Source organism: Petaurus breviceps, unplaced genomic scaffold (genome assembly GCF_028583685.1).
Source record: "Petaurus breviceps papuanus isolate PSGF00001 unplaced genomic scaffold, PetGlider_PUasm1.0 208, whole genome shotgun sequence".
In the NCBI taxonomy this organism is placed as follows: Eukaryota; Metazoa; Chordata; class Mammalia; order Diprotodontia; family Petauridae; genus Petaurus; species Petaurus breviceps.
This window is the reverse complement of record NW_027185852.1, coordinates 25,331,493-25,355,341: the sequence shown is the minus strand read 5'-3', so window position 1 is coordinate 25,355,341 and position 23,849 is coordinate 25,331,493. Positions and strand designations below refer to the sequence as shown.

General features: G+C 40.9%; 1 protein-coding gene across 3 annotated transcripts in view; it reads right to left on the bottom strand.

The window, feature by feature from the left end:
• Window positions 1-23,849, bottom strand: part of LOC138165359 (FAS-associated factor 1) — a 419,204-nt gene that overhangs the window by 261,396 nt on the left and 133,959 nt on the right. For all 3 annotated transcript variants that reach the window (XM_069093610.1, XM_069093612.1, XM_069093611.1), the window contains exons 5-6: window positions 15,214-15,305; window positions 13,232-13,320 (exon numbers count right to left, since the gene is read on the bottom strand). In XM_069093610.1, the coding sequence (XP_068949711.1) occupies window positions 13,232-13,320; window positions 15,214-15,305 (181 nt within the window). The remainder of the gene's footprint in view (window positions 1-13,231; window positions 13,321-15,213; window positions 15,306-23,849) is intronic.

Genomic DNA, 23,849 nt, shown 5'->3' with positions numbered 1-23,849 from the left:
GAAGACTAAATCTACCAAAAGTGATAACTAGGGAAACTTCCAGATTCGATGCTCCTACCCCAGACCAACTTTCAAAAGGTCTTGTCTTCAGGCACTATTCCTGAAGCTTTGGCAACACAGTAGTTCTGTGAGGCCTGGATGACTGGAGAACAGCTCAAGCTTAGGAAAAATGATCTTTTAGAAGAGGATAATAAACAGTTTCATACAAATTCATATTTATCCTTCATGTCAACTTGCCCTTCACCTGTAACTGCTCATTCCTTCCTCCTGTATCCTCTCCTCTCTGGGCTTCCTCTTGGTTCTCCTTCTGGTCTGGCCATTCATCAGTCTCCTTCACCAGATGGCCATCCCTTATCACCACCCTTGAGGGTGCTACCCAAGACTCAGTCCTAGGTCCTCTTTTCTTGTCTCCCTATACTTTCTTACTTGCCGTGGGTTGAATTATTGTCTTTATGAAGGTGATACTCAAATCCATAGAGATGTGTGTATATGTGTAGATATATATTACATTATTTACATATTTTATTATCAAACATTAATTTTAAAAGCTCTATTTGTACATATATATATATTGACCTACATCCATATCAATGTTCATATATCTCTACCTAAATATCTAGCAGACAGTATCTTTCCCCATAATACACTTCTCTTCCCACCTTCAAAGTCCTTAGTGCAGGGGCACTGCCACCCTCCCAGCCACCGCAGCTCTCACCCTTGATGTCATTCCTAGCCCTTTCACTCTCACTCATGCTCCATATCTATCAACTGCAAAACCCTGTCCTTCCACTTCACAGGACTTCTGGCACTCAGCCCTCTCTAGCCATTTCCCCAGCACTGCCTCAGTCCAGGTCCTCCCCTGCCCTGGCCTAGCCTGCTACTGCAGTCTCCTGATCGGCCCAGCTGCCTCCATTCTCCCACAGTTGCCCAAGTGCAGCCCGTGATCACGTCGCTCCCCGCTCCATAAATCCCAGCAGCTCCCAAGTATCTACTCTAGCCCCTTGGCTTGGCTTGTATGACCTTTATAACATGCCACGACCTCTTTCTAGGCTCACGGTGTATCAGCCATCTCCATCCTCTGTGATCCAGGACAGCCAGGCCTTCCATGCTCCAGGTCTACACTCCATCTCCTGTTTCCATGCCTCCTGAGTGGCAATCCCCCCAAGCCTGGCTGATCCTCCCTCCTAACCACCACCTCAAAGAAGACCTGTCTTCCTTCATTTCCATAGGAGGGGGCCTTCCTGATACCACCACCTTCCCAACTAATGCTTCTGCTCCCACTGATGCCCTTACTTCAGTCTGTAGTTATCTAGGTGCTCACAACATCCACTGGAGAGTAGGGACTGTTTCAGTCTTTGGATCTGGGTCCCCAGCACAGGGTTTGGCACTACCCAGAAGGCAAATGCAGATTCAATGGTTGATTTCCGAACTCTGCAGTTCAGCCAAACCGCAATGCTCTTTGTTCTGCCATCTCCTACCTCCACACCGCTGCATCGCTTTGTCTCTCTTTTCGGGAATGGACCTCCTCCTCATTTTCTGCCTCAAAGAGCGTCTCTCCTGAGAGAGCAAAAGCTCTTTGCACAGAGTATTGCTTTTGTCTCTGTGTACCCAGTACCAAAGCACAGGGCTTGGCATGTGGAGGTCAATGAAGAGATGCTTACTGACTAACTGCAGGCCCCAGAGTCTGTCGCCTGGTGTCTCCCCTGACTGGCGCTCAGGAATGCTGGGCTAACAGGTTTTTCCTTCTCCTCTCCAGGTAAGTAATGAAACTCATCTTCAACTGTCAAGTTTTTAGGAATTTTCTTTTCCTTTCCATGTCCTCATGAGCACCTCAGTCCAGGCTCTCACCGCTTCTCATGCCACTTTACTGATACATCCTGTTTCTAGATGGAGGATCTGGCAGCTCTTCCTGTTTCTAGGCTGCTGTGAGAAAAATGTCTTTTCCTCACCCACTTGGGGGGTAATTAGTAAAGTGCCTGGCTGCTGATATTAGCACATAAAGTATTTTTTAAAGTATGGTGGAAATGCTTCAGATTGCCACAAATTCTAGTGTTAGGAACAGAAGAGCGGAAGTATGCCCGAACGCAAAAGGTAGAAAGTTCCAAGCATGAAGGATGCCCACCAGTGAAAATGGTCAATCGAGAGATGGAGAGTCTGGCTCGAGGAGCAACCAGGACAGTTTCACTGGGGTGAAGAATAAGTGATGGGTGTGAGGAGTAAAGGAGCCAGAAGATAGTCTGGACTAATGGAAAGAATGTAGGACTTAAAGAGTCAAAAGACCCGAGTTCAAATCCATCTCTATCACTTACTATCTACATGACTATAAGTCACTTCATTTCTCTAAGTCTCAGTCTCCTCATCTGGAAAACGAGATCTAACATTCCCTGACGCTGATAAGATACATGGAGTTATGGAAAGAGAAACACTTAGCATCAGGAGACTTGGCTTCAAAAATCCCAACACTGGCTCTTCTCAGACAAATGTCTCCCCCTCTCTGAGCCTCAGTTTCCTCATCTGTAAAAATGAAGGGAGTAATATTTCTATTATCTTCTCCTCAGGAGAGTTTTAAGGAAAGTACCAGGTTTGTGTGGGGTCGCTATCACAGGAAAGGCACAACAGGAAAGGGAAAGAGTATTTCTATAGTACCCAGGCATGTACTAAGTCCTTTACAAATATTATCTCATTTGATCTTCACAAAAACCCTGCCAGGTAAGTGCTTTTATTATTCCCATTTTATAGCTGAGGAAACTGAGGCAAACATGAGTTAAGTGACTTATCCAAGGTCACACTCACCAGCCAACATCACTTACTCTGGCTCAGTTCTTCATCAGTAACAGGTATTGGCTTGCCTTGCCCACTCCCCATCTCCACTTGCCTCCCCTCCCCATACATCTCTGCTGACCACTGTGTGAACCCCACCTTCATTCTTCAGAGACCATGGTGTTCCAAGGCTCATACACATATCACCTCACCTGAAGAATACTGATACTAAAAAGCTCTAAGTGCAGCCTCATCAAAGACATCACCCCTCAAGGGGTCAAGAGCCTTATCCACATCACATCACTCATTCCTCACACTGACCCTGTAAAGGAAGCCTACAGTATCTAAGCACTTTAGGAATATTATCTCATTTGATTCTTGAAATAACCCTGCTAAGTAGGTGCTGTTGTTCCCATTTTACAGTCAAGGAAACTGAGGCAGAGTGGGCTAAGTGACTGGGCCAAAGTCATACCACTAATGAGTGGGTGAGGCTGGATTTGAACTCAGGTCTTCATCACTCCAGGGACACTGCTCTATCCACTGCCACCCAGCTCTCCTCAATACCACACAGGCCCTGATAATAAATCGGTAGTGATTTGGTCAACTCGTTCCTAGATGTATAATCAAAATCAAGGCACTTATCCTGTCAGAACCTCAGTCTCCTCTTCTATAAAATGGGGATGATCTGCTGTACTACTTTTCTCAACATATTATTGTGATAAAGTGCTCTTTAAACCATGGAGGACATCTGTTGTATTTGGGACAAAAGGCTTGGGGAAGTGGAGCTGCAATATAGAAGGGGGAGGAGAGCCCTCTTGTGGTTGTCTGGGCAGTAAGAACAAAACCCTCAGGGACAAAGGGGTCTGGGAAAAAAGACAAACTGGACAAGCCCCAGTGTGGCCTGAGTAGAGTTCTCTCCTATGTCCCCCTGCTTTGCCTTTGCTCCCTGCCCAGATTCATCCCCTTGGAGCCTTCTCAACCTAGCCCCAGCACCACAAAAGCCACTCCCTTCGTGGCTGCTAGCCTATCCTTCTGACAGGTCACTTTCCTACTCATCAACCTATAGTGGCTCCATACTGCCCCAGGTCCAGGGGCCACAAACTAGCCCCCAGGCCCTTTTATTTGCGTCTCCCTATTTCCATTCCAAAACAGAGATGGCTGCCTCTGAGCTGCCTCTTCTTGTGTCCCTCCTCTGCTGAGATGGCCACAGTCAATCCCTGCGGCCCCTGACCTCTGGGCTTCTCCATCTCCTCCAGCAGAACACCACCAGTTATCCACCTCTCATCTATAAACTCTCTTCATCTATTTTGTCCACCAGCATGACCCCACATCCCCAGTCCTGGAAACGCCCTCGGCCTGCCCTGAGCTCCTCCTCATGTGGCCACTTGAGAACTCTTTCCTTTTCAGGCGAATTCCTAGAAAATTCCACACGAACAGCTTGTTGTCAGCTCAGCTCCTCTCCTCGTGTCAAGGCTTCTGTGGAAATATCATTTCTGACCATATTACTCACTGAAACTGCTCTCTTTTATGCACGGTTGCTATAAAGCAGTTTGTTTGGTTGTTTTAATAGGGAAAGGAGGTGAAGGGAGAGAAAGAAAATGCTTGTTAATTGAAAAAAAAATCCCAAGTTACTGATGAACTTTTGATTGATTGCCAAACCTTTTCTCAGCCCCCATCCTTCTTGACAACTCTGCACCACCTCCCACTGCTGGCCCTCTTCTCTCTCAGATGCTGTTATCCATGCAAAAGGCTGCAAACCTCTAAAGCTGCTCTTTCTCCCCAAGTTCGGGCCTCCACCTCCAGCCACGCATAGTCAGCACTGAACTCTGAGTCAGAGGACCTGTGCCCTTTGGGACCTCAGCAGCACTGCTCTAGCCTTGGGCTCCCTCGGATCACTGAAGTGTCCTTCTGGCTATAAACACTATATTCTCCACCTGAGCAGCCTTTGGGGACCTCAAATGTATCATGAGACTGAGCACAAAGAAATGGAGATATTCAGCATGAAGACAAGTACAGGGAGGACTCAGGGTGAAACATCATCCACTGTCTGTGAATAAACACAGAAATCCCAGTGGAGAGAAGGGGAATAAGCACTAATGTTGCACCGACTGAAGCCAGGCACTATGCTACTCTCTGTACAAATATCTCACCTGATCTTCACAACAACCCTGTGAGGTACATGCTGTTAATATTCCCATTTTATAGATAAGAAAGCTGAGGCCAATTTGGGTTAAGTGACTTGCCCAGGGTCATAGAGCTAGTAAATGTCTGAGGCAGGATTTGAACTTAGCTCTTTCTGTGTCTAGGCTCAGCAGTTTTGTGCACTGTGGTACCCCTCAGCTGCCTCCACTGCACCCTTGGAGCTAAGTAGTTATTCTGACATTGTGCAACCCTATTGGGGATTTTCTTGACAAAGATACTGGGGTGGTTTGGTATTTCCTACTCTTGCTCATTTTTATAGATGAGGAAACTGAGGCAAACAAGGCAAAGTGACTTCCCCAAGGTCACACAGCTCTTAAGTGTCTGAGGCTGGATTTAAACTCGGGAAGATGAGTCTTCCTGACTCCATGCATGGCACATTATCCAGTATATCACCTAGCTGCCCTATAGATAAATGCAGTACTTGGTTGTACTTGGAAAGAGATTTGAATGATAAACACAGGATGTTTGAGCCTGGGAGTAATTGGGCAAATCTAAAGCTTCTTGAGTAGGGAAGTGATGTGGTCAGGCCTACCTAGGGCCTGGGGCCTTTGTAAAGGATGCACTCAAGTAGGAAGAGAGACTAGGAACAATGAAATGGATTAATGTAATAGGCCAGGTAAGAGATAATCACCAATACCTGGATAGTGGCCATGTGAGTAGAAAGGAGACACACACACAAGAGATGCTGCAGAGATAGAAATGCCAAGATGTGCACACTGAGAGTGAGTGGGATTGAGAATTAATGATAATAATAATTGCCAGCATTTCTATAGCACTTTAAAGTTTGCTTTACAAATATTATCTCATTTGGACTAAATGAAAAGAGATATATGTTTTGCATGACTGCACATGTATAACCTAAATCAAATTGCTTACCATCTCAAGGAGAGGAAAGCAAAGGAGGGAGGTAGAGAATTTGGAACTCAAAACTTAAAAAAAGAAAACAAACGTTTTTTAAAAGTTTACACATAATTGGGAGAAAAAAAACAGAGTATTATTAAAAAATAATAAAGAGCTTGATGGATGGGGGAATCTCCTACTAGAGAGATCAGCAGTTTCATAGGCAACAAGGGGGAAGTGGGGTTGTTGGTGCAAGGGTAAGGGTTTCCTTTCATTTATAAAAGTTGGAAAATTAGTATTTATTGTAACAAAACACAAAACTCCACCGTCTTCGTATGTATTGGTCAGTTTATACCAGTCCTTTTGATATATAATTCAATTCAGTAAGCATTTATTAAGCTGGGAAAAAAAAAACCCAACTCATCTGATCCTCACAACAACCCTGGGAAGTGGGTGTTGCTATTATCCTCATTTTACACATGAGGAAATGGAGGCAGGCAGCAGTTAAGTAATCTGCCCAGGGTCACAGACCTAGTAAATATGTCTGAGGCCAAATCTGAACTCAGGTCCTGCATATTCCAAATCAGACGCTCTAGCCACTGCCCTGTCTCACTGCTATGAATATCTTAAGTTTGCACACTGGCACCCTCAAAAGAAATAGAGAATTTAAGATAAAGGGTGGTGAAGTAGAACTGAATTCTGTTTTGGACTACCTGAGTTTGAGATGCTGGTGTAGAAATCTCTAACAGGGGAGTAATAGTCAAGATGGCAGAGTCCAGGCACCAACCCAGCTTAACTCTCCTAACATTCCCCCCCAAACAACTTTAAAATAACTCATAAAATAAAATTTTGGAGCAGCAGAGCCAATCACAGACAACTTAGGAGGCTGGCAGGAGCCAGCCCAGAGTGCACAAGGCAGTAACACCAGCCCTGGGCATTGGAGGAGGCTGTAACAGAGGAAGCAGCAGCTTTGGGAGCTCTCAGCCCAGAGAAGACAGTAAGGGGGTCAAACAACTAGTTAGAAAGAGATTACAAAGGGCACTGAGTACAGCTGGCCCTGACTGACAACTTTACAGCCCACACATGGTGCCGGGTCTCAGTTCCGGAAGAGGGGTGTGCTAAGGGTCAGTCACAAGGGAACAAGGGTCCTGGTCACAGTTCCAAGGCTAAGAAAGTTCTAGTGACAGTGGTTGCAAGGGGTCAGTGACCTTTCCTGGGTAAACACCAAGACCCTCTTCTTAGGTGGAAGCACCAAAACCTTGCAGACCCCCAGACTAGCTCTGAAAACAGCTGAAACTTGGACAGTGCCTTCCAGCCCCTGGTGAGCAGAGTCCAACTTTAACAAAAAGCTCCAAGTGAAGAAATAAGCTGGAAAAGAGCAAACAACAACAATAACAACAAAAGAATTTAATAAAAAGCTGCTACAGCGACAAGAGAGACTACGCGAGCAACTCCGAAGAAGGTAACAATCGGTGCAGACCCTTTGATCCAAGGCCTGTACCCTACAGAGATAAAAGACAGAAGGACCTAGAGGTACAAAAATATTTACAGCAGCTTTTTGTGGTGGCAAAGAATTGAACACTGAGGGGATACTCATCGATAAAGGGGTGGCTGAACAAACTGTGGCATACCATTGTGATGGAGAACTGCTGTGGCATAAAAAATGATGAGGGCAGTAGTCTCAGGAAAAAAACAGAGCAAGACCTATATGAACTAATGCAAAGTGAAGTGAGAAGAACAGGGAGATCATTATGCATGGTAAAAGCAATGGTGTAATGATGATCAACTCTGAAAGACTTGGTTACTCTGATCCAAAGGACTCGTGATGAAAAAAATGCTATTCACCTCCAGAGAGAGAACTCTTGATGAGAAGAACACTGGGTACAAATTTACAATTGTAACTTTGATATAACTGACTAGCATAATTTTCTTGTTTTATTTTTCTTTGATGATGTGGCTCATATGAAAATAAGTTTTACATTATTTCACATGTATAATTGATATGATTTTATTTGCCTTCACAGCAGGTGGGGGAGGGTTAGAAGGGTTAGAGAGAATCTGGAAGTCAAATTTAAAAAGAAAAAAAAATGGCAAAAATAAATAAATTAATATTGGGAGTGAGGAGGGAAAAAATATACAACAGGTAGTTGATGATCAGGAATTGAAGTTTAGGAGAGAGATTGTGAGAGAAAAAATAAATAAATACACACACACACACATATAGAGACAGAGAGAGAGACACTAATTACTACATGGGATAAATTGTTGATAAAGTAAAACAGAGCTGATGAAGTTACCAAGTATGAGACTAGAAAACTAGAAGGCCTAAGATAGGGCCTTAGCAAACACCCACTAAAATAATAAGTCAGCAAAAGAGACTGAGAAGGAGTGACCAGACAGGTCAGGAAGAAAACCAAGAGAAAGTATCATCTTGAAAACCCAGAGAGCAGGGAAAAGTCGATGACTGGTGTCAAATTCAGCAGAGAGATTAAGAAGGGTGAAGACTGGGGGGCGCAAGATCATCAGATTGGTCAATTAAAAGATCATGATAACTTTAGAGAGAACGGTTTCTGCCAAGTGAGGAGGCTGCCAAGAAGAGAACTGGGCATCAATGAGGTTCTCCGGGGTCATTGTCTTTGTGCTCACCACCAAAAAAAGGGCAGTTGTGCGCAAAGTGAAGAGGGCTCCATTTACTCTAACCCTACACACCTACCTCACTGTGGATCCCATGTCTAACAATTAGTAGCTATAGAACTTGGGGACGCTCTTTCCCCTAAGATTCAATTTCCTTCACTGAAAAAATGAGAAGGGCCACACACTGAGCCAATGTCCCTTCTGACTTTTAAAATTATACAGTCAGCTTCATATAAAGCTATGGAACTCAATCCCCAAGGGCCCCCTAGTGGTTGTGAAATCACCCAAAGCTGCATCTTCTCATTCTCATACCTTGTTTGAATCAGATATCTACTACACTTTTGGAAAGGAAAGAAAGCATTTCTGCAAGCATCACATAAAGCATATCTGCTTTATGAAGAGAATTGTGCAGAATGATGATCTGCAAAGTTAAATCCCACAATGGCCATCAAGGAGCTTTCATTCTAATGGGGAGGACAACTCCCACACTGGAAGGGCAGTCAGGGAGGGTGCTGTGCTGCGCAAGTCACAGGAAGCAAGAGTGGAGTCAGAGAGCAGGAGCTTGACAAGTCTCTCCTGGAATGGTAGTGTTGATGGGCAGACGGCGGAATTGAGTATGCATGAAGACAGTGAGCAGCAGTGTGGCAGGTTCAATCGGGACAGAAATGTGATGGCTCAGGAATCAGAAGCCCACAGACAGCCCCAAACTGGTTATATCTCACTCATTATGCTATGAAATGATATGAAATATGATATGAAATATCATTATGCTGAAAACTAAAAATTAATTAATTAAAAATTTAACCCCCCCCCAATAACAATGAAATATCATTACCAGCATCCAACAGGATATTGTATTAGTTTAACTATACTGATACAAAATTCAGGCAACAAATATACTCAACTTATTCAGTCTTTTATCCTAAAAAGGATTTCTTCTTTGGCCAAAACGTCAGGAAATTTGGGGTACTTTGTAATATAAGCCGAATATGGGAAGGACAGGAACTAGACACATGAGTTCATTATTACCGGAAATTTATGGAAGAGGAAGCTCTTTTGATGATATAATTAATGGATATATAAGTAGAGCAAACTAATTCCATACAATACAAAAAAGAAGTTGGATGTTTCTTCTTGCACACATTTCACAAAAAAAAATTTACAAAATTGTGTTACAGGTGAATTATACGTACCTGGGCAGCAAAAGTATTTTGAAGACTCTTTGGAATGTTAAGTTTTAAAATCAACAGGAATATCTTTTCAAGGATATTTAATATTCAGTAAATGACTTCATATTACAATCTCAAGAATGTAGATAATCGGGGAATAGTTGAACAAGTTGTAGTATATGAAAGTAATGGAATACTACTGTGCTATGAGAAATAATGAGCAGACAGACTTCAGAAAACCCTAAAAAAGACTTACATGAACTAATGTGAGTGAAATGAGTAGAGAATCAGGAGAACATTGTACACAGTAACAGTCACATTGTGACTAACTTTTATAGACTTTGCTCTTCTCAGCAATGTAAGCATTTAAAACAATTCCAAAAGACTCATGATGGAAAATTTCATCCACCATCCAGGGAAAGAATTATGGAGTCTGAATGCAGATCGAAGCATACTATTTGCTCTCTTTTTTGTTTTGTTTTTTTCTTTCTCGTGGTTCCTCACATTCATTCTAATTCTTCTATACAACATGATTAACATGAAAATATGCTTAATAATAATGTACATATAGAGCCCATATCAGAGTGCACACCATCTTGGGGAAGGGGAAGAGGAAGAGGAGGGAGATGGAGAAAATTTAAAACTTATGGAAGTGAATGTTGAAAACTAAAAATAAATAAAAATTTTTTTTTTAAGAATGTAGATAGAAAGAAAAATGGAACTGGGTGAGACAATGTCAGCTATGTCATCAAATGGGTGTAACAAGGGCTAAAGTCCAAGAGCTACAGTGCAAATAAACAGACTAAAGGGTTAAAAATGAAAAAAAAATACACATTCTAATTTTTGATGTGAACTTTAAAAGCCCCAAAAGGCACCCAAACTGTCACTTTGTTCTACAGAAGTCACACTGAAAATATAAAATGGGTAATATACACTGTCCAAAAAAGCAAAACTCTGAGATGTGACAAGAAGACATGGTGTCCAAACAGAACAATTAAATAAAGTAATGTCTGTAAAAGTGCCTGGTACAGAGTAGGCTTAACAAAGGCTTCTTCCGTTCCAATACAATGAACAATTCTGAAGCGTGGAAGGCTGTCATCTTCACTTGTGCCTTCACTTATGGCTCTCATACACATCACTCTTTCCATCCAGAAACTTCCCCTCCAGCTTTATATTCTGCCTTTGTCTTCCAGACGCCTGAGTCACCTGAGCTCCTCACAGACCTTCTCACACTGCCCCAGCTCCCTTGCTTAGCTCACGCTTCACTGTGCCTGTAATCAATTCCACGACCATTCTCTATCTACTGAAATTCTATGCATCCTTTAAGGCTCAAATCAAAGCCACTTCCTCTTGGAAACCACTGCTACTCCCCAAAGTTGCTAATGTCCCTTCTGTCTTCTCTTTCCCCAGACTCTGCACACTTGGCTTGTACCTAAGTCTGAGATTCATTTTACACTGGAGCTATCTGTATATGTGTTACTGAAAGCTCCATGCAGGCAGATAATCAGGCTGAACTTAATCTTTATACTACCAAAGAGGCTGAGTACACACTTAAGTATTTAATAATTGTTCATTAAATGGGAATGAATCTGTGAAGTGCTCAAGATGAAGTGGCACATGTTTTTGTCACTGTCACTCAAGTGAGGCCCAGGCTCCTCTGTAGGTCTCAGGAGGCTGTCATACCCCAGAAGGAACACTTAGACTAAGGGTGGTATTGGATAGCAAGGAACCTTCCCACGAACCCAGGCAGACATGGGGATGAATCCCTTTATTAATTTCACTGCTAGAAATCAGTGGTTCATACACCCTCATATCCCCTACCTAATTTTAATTAGGTGGATTATATGTGGAATGACAAGGATTACATTTTACCTAACCCACCAAGGAATGTTCTAGCTGACCAGACATAGCCTTCTTTGTGGAACGTCACCCTGGCTGAGGGCTCCATCAATCCTGATGCAAACAGCCAAGGAGTATGAGCACCACAGGACTGACTGGGAACAGTGGGTGACAGTAACGCTTTAATATATGTGGGTGACAATAACAACAGCACTTTGGGATTCTCAGAGCAGTCTCTTCCCTACCACCCTGTGACGCAGCTGTCTGATCTGCTGGACCAAATGAGATGGATCCTATAAGTAGGATCCAAAGCCTTCTGATAGGAGGCCTTACGATACTACTTCTGTCTCAGGAATGGAGAAGAGGCCATGGTTATGATTTAGCAGCTAAAACCTTTCCAAATCGCCCAGAATGCTGTCAGTTATTGTGTTTATAGTTTGCTCATATATGGATGTTTGCATGTAGTCTCCCCCATGGACTGTGAGCTCCTGGGGGACAGGGATGGTCTCTGGCCTTTCTCTGGGTCCCCAGTCCACAGTATGGTGCTGCCTAGCACTTCAACCATGTCTGTTAACCTGATTGCCACATTGAGGAAGCAGCATGATACAGAGCAGGGTTTTCTTTCTTTCCTGCAGGACGACTTAGAAAAAAAAATCCATGTTATCTAGGATGTGTTATTCTTTATTTTATTAAGCATTCCCCAATTACATTTTAATCTGGTCTTGGTCACACTCTGTCAGCTCTAGGATGAAGGAAGGAGGATCAGCCTTCCATTCAGGAAGCGTGGGTTTGAATCCTGGCTCAGACACTCATGAGGCTGTGTGAGCCTGGACAGAGCACTTAAGCAAGCCTGGGGAAACAGAGTCAATGCCCCTCCCTCTCTCTCTCAGGGTTGCTATGAGGAAGTACTTTGTGCACCTGAAAATAATTTATAAATGTGAGGGATCATTCTTCTGATAATTATCCTAATATTTATAGAACAACACTGGCCACAGGGTCCAGAGCCCAGGGGGGTTCTGAAACACACTGAAAAACTTTGACAGCAACAAAAAGGCACAGAAATGGTCTAGGCAGTAGAGTCCTAGAAACACAGGACCATAAACCTCAGGCTGGAAGGAATCTCATGTTGCAGATGACGAAACTGAGGCCTAGGGAGAAGTGGCCTGCCCAGAGCCACAAAGCTAGTGAACATCAGGGCCTGGAGTTGAACTCTGCCCTCTGACACTGTGTCCCAGGCCCCCAACAGCTTCCCAAAGTTACTAAGGTTTTTAATGAGCACAAAAGCAAAGAATGTACCAGGAAAACCTATCAGCAATAACAATAAGGATGACAACAATAATAACAACATTCGTATTATTGACAGTGGTAGCTAATGCAGCCAACAGGTCCTGCCCGGGGCCTTCCTCTGGTAAGAATCCTCAACACAAAGGATGGGTAAGGTACCATGGCTACTTCAGGGGGCCCAGGCAACCATGTGAGAGCCAGGCCATTTCAGGCTTGTGGAAGTCAGACAATAATATATTTGCTTTAGAAGTACAGTCCTATAAGCAGGACCTGACTGTGGAAATCAGAAGGGAAGTGAGTTTTTCTGTTCTAAGGGAAGAGAACATTCAAGGGAAAGGAAAATTCTGGCCCTAAGGACTGTCAACTGTATGATTCAGTGATGATTTCTGCTTTGATTCTGAAATCCAAATGCAATATAAACCAAACCAGAAGTCTGAAATGTGGAAGCCCCACTAAATAGCAAAACCTTCCAATTCAAGCTCCCATGAAAATGAAAACCTTACCCAGCTTGACTCGAGGAAGGTGGTGGCAAGTCGGGTGTAAGCACATAAAGACTGTTGTTTTTTGGCAAGTGTAGAGTTTTTAAGACCGTCTGAAAAAAAAGAGAAAACCATGACTGTTTCTGGGCACTGCCAATGCTTTAGAAGCTATCATTTTGGCTGTAGTTACATTGTACTATTTTCATAAATTTGGCATATATTTTCATTTAATTCAATTCAACAAATATTTACTCAGCACCTACCAAGTGAGAGGCTTTGCACCGTCTGCTATGGGGAAAACAGCCAATCTAACTCCTCCTAGACAATAAAAGCACTCCAAGTGCAGGCAGGGAGTGGGTATTAGTGGGGTTCAAGTATGATTCTCTGAACCAAGGGAGGTCTGAATAAATACTCATGGAAACAGATACCATAGCACCTGTTCCCCCAAAGCTCACAACCTAATAGGATAGGAAAAAAGCAGGATTTTCATCGAGCTCAGAGCTGCCTTGAGGTTGCTTTAAGTCAACAATGAAAAGCCTGGGAACTCATACTAAAGATCTAGTCTCCAAGTTGCTGGGGCACTGAGGTTAAAGGATCACAAGGCCAACAAGTGACAGAGGCCTTCTAGATGATAAGGCTAATTCTCTTTCTACTGTGCCACCCACATCAGTTTCCTTCTCTGAGTATTGTACAGAGAATGTGTCTCAAAGCCAAAGACTACTTCACTCACTGCACAAAACGAATCTCTCTGAACTAGGAGGGAATTTGGGAACCTGAAACTAAACTCTTCAGAGCTGACAGATGGCCCAGTTCCCAAGAAGGCACACAGAAAGTGAGTGAAGCACACATATAATTTCCACATTGTTTTTCTATTGTCGTTCATGATCCTTTGGGCACCAGGTTTCTAACCAAATGGATACTCAAAGAGTCTGCTGATACTGTCATACAATGTGATTAACTATACTCCAGTCCTCTTCTCATGCACAACTACATGGTACAGGCAAAAGGATGCTCCAGGGCTGTACAAGCTGGCACCAGCCACGGCCAGGAAGGCTCTAGATGGGCTCGGGTTCTCTAAGGATCACATACATGAAATGCCCCAAATGGCAGGTCACCACTTTTAAAGATTGACTCTGGGACTCAGAAGATATCGTTTGGGTCCATATTCTGTCTCTAAACAGCTGCATTACCAATGGAAAATTGTTCCACTCTCAAGTTTCCATTTCTTTCTCTAGAAAATGAGGGGTATGAACACCACGATTTCCAAGTCCCTTAAAAACAGCACTCTGAATTTTCTCCCAAGAAAAAAATGAGAGCACTGGGCTTTGAAGTTGCGATGTGCTTTGTATTTCATATCTGTACAGACACTTTACTCAAACTATCTACTGAATTTATTTTATACTTCTTTGTGTGTTTGCATACATGGAGAGAGAGGGAAGGAGAGAAGGAGGAGTGGGAAAAAGCTGAATTTATAACTGGATTTGGAAGACAAAAGAAAATTTACTAATTGGGGAGGAAGAAATATAAAATTGATGTGGAATGCAAACTCCTTGACAACAGTCTTTTTCATTTTTGTCTTACATTTCTAGTAGCTAGCACAGAGCCTACAGAATAGGAGAGTTTAATAAATGACTGCTGAACTGAATTCAATCAGGAGATGTAACTTCTGTTCTCACTGATGCCACTAACTGGCTGTTCTATCCCCACTCTTGCTCCCAGTCACCTCATTTGTAAAACAAAGGGCTAGTACTAGATGATTGTTAAGATTCCTTCTAACTCTGGGATATCCCATGAGTTTATGAAGCTGCAAAAGAGTATGGCCAAGGAACTTGAATTAAATGAAAAACTCATTCCTTTCAGACATTATCAGAATACTCTGGTGACCAAAACACTTTGAACACTTAGAAAATGTGATCATGAAGTCTATAAAAACTTACTTGTTGCCTACTGCTTTATCAACAGGCACATGTAATATTCTTTTATTTCTATAAAGTAAGGAAACTTACACTGTCTTCTACATCTCCAGTCTTCCAGCCTTTTAATAGCATTTTAGATACAGGAATCTGGAGTTCATTTTCTAAAATCTGTTTGATCTCTCCTGTCAAAGAAAGACAAAAACAAATATTAATCAGATAACATGATACTCAACATTTTTCCATAACATCATAGCTCCAGGAATCCATTACGATAAAAAAAAAGTCATTTGCAAAACATCCACTTTGATCTACTTTTAGAATAAAAGACTTTATTGGGGGAGGGTGATACACTCTCAGAAAAACATTTAAGTGATATGTTAGAGTGGAAAAAACATTTATTTCAATCAATCTTTCTCAGACAGGTTGTTTCTGCCCTAACCATGCCCTCTTCTCCTATCTGGCATCCCTTCCTTCTAGCCCAGTCCCTTTTTGGGAATGTCTAGAATCTTCATTGTCTGGGACCTTGGAAGCTAAAAAACTTGCAGCTTCCTTGCTAATTAACATGTCCTTGTCTATGAGATTGGAAATAGGAAATCTAACCCCATCCAATCAAACATCTGGCTCTCTTAGCTTCTCCAAGCTGCCATGATTAACAGAGTGATGACAGACCCCAGGATCCCACCCAATAAACTAAAACAAACTAGGATAAGCCAATTCCTGGAAACAGCCTCTGGCAAGATCATTGTGGACTCCTTCCTTTAAGCCTAGTTTGAAGAACATCAGGCCCAAGGCTCTTTAGCAACATCTCTAATTATAACCTCTCCTTGCCCTTCTGTAAAAAGCTATGGAGATGTTTACAACTGTCCGGATTCCAGGTGAATACTATTTTTCATTTTAGATGTGAAAGCTATTGTATATTTATGAGGATTTCGGGATATTGCCCTAGTCTCCTTTACTTGCTGCCCCTGCCTCTCCTTCCATAATTTAATCATGGATTTACTTTTAATGTATATTTATTATTTTCTTTTATTTTTTCTTCATTTAGATTTCTTCCTGTACTTCAATCCCACATCCATCCCAATTTATGACTAATCACAAATTTTTTAAAAGAAAAAAAGCCAAAACAATAAAACCAATCAATATAGTGAAAAAAAAAAAGTCAGACATCATACGCAATTCAATACACCTGTGGACCACCCCCATGTCTGCAAAGGCATGGCAGAATGTAGATTCTCATATCTCTTCTGTGAGGCCAAACTTCAAAAATTATTATAAATACCTACTATTTGTTAGGCACTATGGTAGGCAGTGAAGACACAGATTAAAAAAAAAAGAATCCCTATTCTCAAAAAGCTTACATTATTGAATATAATCTATACTTAACAGTGGAAGTTATGGTTCTTCTTTGCCTATTTATACTTTTAATTGCTTTCTCACCATATTGCTATAGCTCCCATTTCTAGAACTATATCAAATAACAGTGACTAAAAAGGCCACCCTCGCTTTATTCCTGTATTTACTGGGAACACTTTAAATATGTGTCCATTGCATATGACGCTTGCCTTTTTTTTGAGATATATTTAGTGTGTGTATGTGTGTGTGTGTGTGTGTTTGTGTTTGTGTATAAGGTAGGGACTAACCCAAGCAGAAGGAAGAGCTGTAAGTACTCAATCCCCACCACTCCAAAGATAACCAGGTAGTGCCAACCTCTGTAGCTTATTTCAAAGGGAATGGAGCAGACTGGCAGATGAAGAAAATTTCTGATGAGCCTCAGGAAAAAAATGCTACATCAGTTTATGTACCCTGTCAGATCATGGAAGCTAATAGGAAAAAATTTCTGAGCGAGTACCTTAAGACCTAAAGTCCATAAGGCATAACCTTCCTGGACTTCTTGCTTTCTTATCCTGTAAATGAACAGTAATTATTCAACTTCTGGTGCACAATTTCTCTTTGGGAAGATTTTTGAGAATTAGTAGAGACTAGAGAAAATGCTAGTCTTCTATATTGTTGATCCTGTGACCCATCAATAAAAGCATTTATTTGATCACTGTGGCCAAAGCAGGGTGTGAAAGGTAGGCATGGCAACAAGATTGTGAAGCATCCTTGGGTAGCTTGTAAGGAGGGAGGCAAGTTTAGGTCAAGTGTTAGGAAAAACTTCCTAATGCATAAAGCTAGCCAGAAGTATACGGAGTTGCCTCAGAAGACAGGGAGGAATTCCTCCTTTTTTCATGAAGAGGATAGAGAATCAAATGCATTAATAGAAGGGCTCTTGCTCCTGGTACACTTTGAATTAGAAGGCCTCTGAAGTCATTTATATGTGAAAAACTGAAAATTTCCTTTGTCATTTCACTCTAAAAACTGTAAGAGTGACATGTAGCAATCTAACATATTGATCTTCATATTATACGTATGTGTGTGTGTTTGTGTGTGGGGGGGGGGGTGTGTTTTGAGGGATCCACAATGAGCATAGATCAATGTAATCAAAATCACTGCTCTAAGTGTCTCAGCTTTTTAATGGGTAAAATGACAGTGACAAAACTCACATTAACCTAATGAGGTTTCTCTCAGTAAAAGTACTTTGCCAGCTATGAAATTTTATGTAATTTGAGGTGCTATTATTTCTCAGATTCAGAGCTGAAAGGTACCTCAAAGGTCATCTAGTCTAATCCTTTCATTTTAGAGGTGAAGAATTAGAACCCAGAAAGGTTCAGTGCATTGCACATGCTCATCTAGATAATGAGTGGCAAACAGATGTTGGAGCTGATTAATGTTTTTATCAGTGATTTAGATAAAGCCATAAATGAGGTAGCGAGGTGGCATAAGGGATACAATACTAGGACTGAAGTCAGAAAGATTCATCTTCATGAGTTCAAATCTGGCCTCACATACTTAGTAACTGTGTGGACAAGTTACTTAACCTTGCTTGCCTCAGTTTCCTCATCTGTAAAATGAAGTGGAAAAGGAAATGGCAAATGACTCCAGTATTTTTGCCAAGAAAACCCCAAATGGAGGCCCCAACACCAACACCGCGGCGCACAGAGACAGGCCCAGATGAGGCCTAATCAACATGGCGGCAAGTCAACCCACCAATCACAAGGGCCATTGCCAGGCTTGTCAGCGAAGGGCTGGGAATGGACAGAGCAGGGTAAGAATCAAATGCAACTACTCCTGGGACTACCAATCCACAGCCCAGAAATTTAAAAAGCCCCTATCTGGACCTCCAGGGACCAGGATGGGAGAGTGAATCCAGGCCACTCCAATCCACCCCTCCCCCCCAAAAAAAACATAGTAATTATTGCCCCAGGGCAAAACCTTAAACAGTAAAGGCTTGGGAACCCTAGAGGAAGGGCATGGCTAGGGCCCTGCCTCAAAATGGGTAGAAAGCAGACCGTGAAGACAAAGACTCTGGAGTCCTACTATCATGAAAGGGAGGAACCAAATTCAGAGGGAGACAGTGTTGACTCCACACCCACAGCTGAAGCCTCAACAGGGAACTGGTATCAAGCACAGAAAGCATTCCTAGATGAGCTCAAAAGGACCTTGAAAACCAAATGAGAGAGATAGAAGATAAAATGAATAATTATTTAAAAATCAAAATTGCAAAATTAGAAAAACATTACAATGAAGAACACAGTTCTTTAAAAAAAAAAAAATGTGTGATATGGAAAAGGAGCTCCAAAAACTAACCAAGGAAAATAATTCGCTAAAAATGAGAATCAACCAAATTGCAGCAAATAACTCTATAAGGAACTAAGAATTACTCAAACAAAACATCAAGAGTGAAAAATTAGAAAAAGAGATAAAATATCAAAATGGGAAAATGACTGACCTGGAAAACAGATCCAGGAGAGATAATTTTAGAGAATCATAGGCCTACTGGAAAATCATGATGAAAAAATGAGCCTGGACAACATCCTCCAAGAGCTCATCAAGGAAAACTGCCCTGAGATACTAGAACCTGAGGGTAAAACAGAAATCGAGAGAATCCACTGGACACCTCCTGAAAGAGATCCCAAATTGAAAAGTCCTTGAAATGTTGTGGCCAAAGTCCAGAACTACCAGGTAAAGGAGAAAATACTTCAAGCGACCAGAAAGAAACAATTCAAATGTCAAGGAACCACAGTTAGGATAGCACAGGATTTGGCAGCCTCTACACTGAAAGATCAAAGGAAGTGGAATACAATTTTTCGCAAGGCAAAAGAGCTTGGGTTACAACCAAGGATCACCTACCCAGAGAAACTGAACATATTCTTCCAGGCAAGGAGATGGTCATTCAACAATATAACAGATTTCCAGACCTTCCTGATGAAAAAGCCAGAGCTCAATGGAAAATTCAACCTCCAATTAAGAGATGCAAGAGAGACATAGAAAGGTAAACAAAGAAAACACACACACACACACACCCTGTTATTTAATAAGAGCTGTTTATAGACAAGTAGAGGGTATGAGTATAAATTACACAAAATGACGATAAAAAAAACCTTATTAAGGGCTACAAAGGGACTGCAATGGAAGAAGAGGAAAGAATGAGGTAGAAAAGGGTAAATTGTGCCACACAAAGAGGCATAAAAACAATATAGCAGAGGGAAAGAAGGGAGGGAGATGAGTATTATGAGCTTTTCCCTCATTGGTTCTGGTGCAAGGAGGGAATAACACAACCAGTTAAGCATAGGACTCTATGGAGAAGAGACACAAAATGTATCATAATAGAGGGAAAGAGGGGAGGGAGAGGAGCTTTGCATGAGATTTGTTCCTGTCACTCTTGGCTCGAAGAAGAAATAACATACTACATTAAGTATAAAAATATCCTACAGGCAGTAGGAGGGGGGAAGGGCTACAAAAGGGGGTAGTGGTTAGAAGGGAGAGAAGAAGTAAGGGGGAAGGGGAGGAAAAGGGAGGGGGGCTAATAAGAAGGGAATACTGAAGAAGGTGATGGTCAAAAGGAAAACTCTTAAGGAGGGGAAGGGAGAGGGAGAAAGGGAGAAAAATATAAGCATAAACAGGGAGGGGAATAGGATGGAGGGAAAGAGAGAGATAGTAATCATAACTGTGGATGTGAATGGAATGAACTCTCCCATAAAACGGAGGCAGACAGAAGAATGGATTAAAAACCATAATCCTACAATATGCTCTTTACAAGAAACACATCTGAAACAGAAGGATACACACAGGGTAAAGGTAAAAGGCTGGAGTAAAATATATCATGCTTCAGCTAAAGTAAAAAAAAACAACAGGGGTAGCAATCCTTATCTCAGATAAAGCAAAAGCAAAAATTGATCTAATTAAAAGAGATAAGAAAGGAAACTATATCCTGCTAAAAGACACCACTGAGAATGAAGCAATATCATTACTTAACATATATGCACCAAGTGGTATAGCATCCAAATACCTAGAGGAGAAGGTAAGGGAATTAGAGGAAGAAATATATCGCAAAACTATACTAGTGGGGGGCCTTAATCTCGCCTCTCTGAACTCAATAAATCCAACCTCAAAATAAACCAGAAAGAAGTCAAGGAGGTGAACGGAATTTTAGAGAAGGTAGGTATGATAGATCTCTGGAGAAAACTGAATGGGGATAAAAAGGAATATACCTTCTTCTCAGCAGCACATGGCAGATACACAAAAATCAACCGTGTACTAGGACATAAAAACCTCACAATTCAGTGCAGAAAGGTAGAAATATTAAATCATTCTCAGATCATGATGCAATAAAAATCATAGGCAATAAAGGGCCATGGATAAAACAGACTAAAAACTAATTGGAAACTAAATAATTTAATCCTAAAGAATGAGTGTGTCAAACAAGAAATCATAGAAATAATCATTAACTTCATTCAAGATAATGACAATAATGAAACAACATACCAAAACTTATGGGATACAGCAAAGGTAGTTCTTAGGGGAAGCTTTATATCCCTGAGCACATACATGAATAAATTAGAGAAAAGGGAGGTCAATTAATTGGACATGCAATTGAAAAAGCTAGAAAAAGAACAAATTGAAAATCCCTAATTAAATACTAAATTAGAAATATAATTAGAACTGTAAATTGCCCAGATTAACAGAAGTAAATTACTTAAATAATCCCATCTCAGAGAAAGAAATTGAACAAGCCATCAGTGAACTCCCTAGGAAAAAATCTCCAGGGTCAGACAGATTTACTAGAGAATTCTATCAAACATTTAAAGAACAATTGATTCTAATACTCTACAAACTATTTGGGAAAATTAGTGAAGGAGTCCTACCAAATTATTTTTATGAGGTACTGATACCTAAATCAGGAAGAGATAAAACAGAAAAAGAAAATTATAGACCAATTTCCCTTATGAATATAGATGCAAAAATTTCAAATAAAATATTAGCAAAAAGAGTATAGCAACTTATCACAAGAATAATACACTTTGATCAGGTAGGACTTATTTCAGGAATGCAAGAATAGTTTAATATTAGGAAAACCATCAGTATAATTGAACATATCAACAATAAAATTAGCAGGAACCACATGATTTTTTTTTTTTTGCTTTTTGGAGGGGGGAAAGCCAGGGCAATTGGGTTTAAGTGACCTGCCCAAGGTCACACGGCTAGCAAGTATGTCAAGTGTCTGAGGCTGGATTTGAACTCAGGTCCTCCTGACTCCAGGACCAGTGCTCTATTCAGTGTTCCACCTAGCCGCCCCCACATGATTATTTCAATAGATGCAGAAAAGGCTTCTGACAAATCTATTCCTACTAAAAACACTAGAAAGTATAGGAATTAGTGGAGCTTTCCTTAAAATAATAAATAGCATCTATTTAAAGCCATCAGCAAGTATTATATGTAATGGGGATAAGCTAGAAACATTTCCAATAAGATCGGAGTGAAACAAGGGTGTCCACTATCACCCCTCTTATTCAATCTAGTACTAGAAATGTTAGCAGTAGCAATTAGAGAAGAAAAAGAAATCAAAGGAATCAAAATAGGCAAATAAGAGACCAAGCTATCACTCTTTGCAGATGATATGATGATATACTTAGAGAATCCTAAAGAATCAAGTAAAAAACTACTTGAGATAATAAATTTGGCAAAGTAGCATGATATAAAATAAACTCACATAAATCCTCAGCATTCCTGTATATTTCTAATGAAATCCAACAGCAAGAGATAGAAAGAGAAATCCCATTTAAAGTTACTATGGACATTATAAAATATTTGGGAATCTACCTATCAAAACAAAGCCAGGACCTATATGAACACAACTACAAAACACTTTCACACAAATAAAGTCAGAACTAATTGGAAAAACATCAACTGCTCCAAGGCTGGGTTGAGCTAATAAAATAAAAATGACAATTTTACCTAAATTAAATTACATATTTAGTGCCATACTAATCAATTTACCAAAGAATTTACTTTACAGACCTAGAAAAAATAGTAAGAAAATTCATATGGAAGAACAAAAGGTCCAGAATATCAAGGGTATTAATGAAAAGAAATGCTAGGGAAGGTGGCCTAACTATACCAGATTTTAATCTGTATTATAAAGCAGCAGTCATCAAAACTTCTTGGTACTGGATGAGGAATAGAGCAGTGGATCAATGGAATAGATTGGGTACACGAGACTCAGCAATGACTATAATAATCTACTCTTTGCTAAACCCAAAGACCCCAGTTTTGGGGATAAGAATTCACTATTTGACAAAAAATGCTGGGAAAACTGGAATATAGTATGGCAGAAACTGGGCACGGACCAATATCTAACACCGTATACCAAATCTAAATGGGTTCATGATCTAGGTATAAAGGATGATACTTGGAAAGCAAGGAATAATTTACCTGTCAGATTTATGTGGAGGGGAAGATTTCATGACCAAATAAGAATTAGAGAGCATTATAAAATGCAAAATGGCTAACTTTGATTACATGAAACTGAAAAGCTTCTGTACAAACAAAGCCAATGTAACCAAGATTAAGAGGAAAGTGGGAAATTGGGAAAGAATTTTTACAACCAATGTCTCTGATAAAGGCCTCATTTCTAAAATATACAGAGAATTGAGTCAAATCTATAAGAATACAAGTCATTCCCCAATAGATCAATGGTCAAAGGATATGAACAGACAGTTCTCAGAGGAAGAAATTAAAGATAGCTATAAGCATATGAAAAAATGCTCTAAATCACTATTGATTAGAGAAATGCAAATCAAAACAACTCTGAGGTACCACATCTCACCGGTCAGATTGGCTAAGATGACAAAACAGGAAAATGATAAATGCTGGAGAGGATGTGGAAAAATTGGAACACTAATACATTGCTACTGGAGTTGTGAACCGATCCAACCATTCTGGAGAGCAATCTGGAATTATGCCCAAAGGGCTATAAATAATTTCATACCCTTTGACCCAGCAATACCACTTCTAGGGTTGTATCCCAAAGAGATCACAGAAGTGGGAAGACCCATATGTACAAAAATATTTACAGCAGCTCTATTTGTGGTGGCAAAGAATTGGAAATTAAGGGGGTGCCCACCAATTGGGGAATGACTAAACAAGTTATGTTATATGAATGTAATTGAATACTACTGCGCCATAAGAAATGAAGAGCAGATGGACTTCATATCTACTCGGAGAGGCTTATATGAACTGATGCTGAGTGAGAAGAACAGAACCAGGAAAAATTTGTACACAATTACAGATACAATGTATGTGTGACGACCAACTTTGATAGACTGGACTCTTCTCAGAAATGCAGG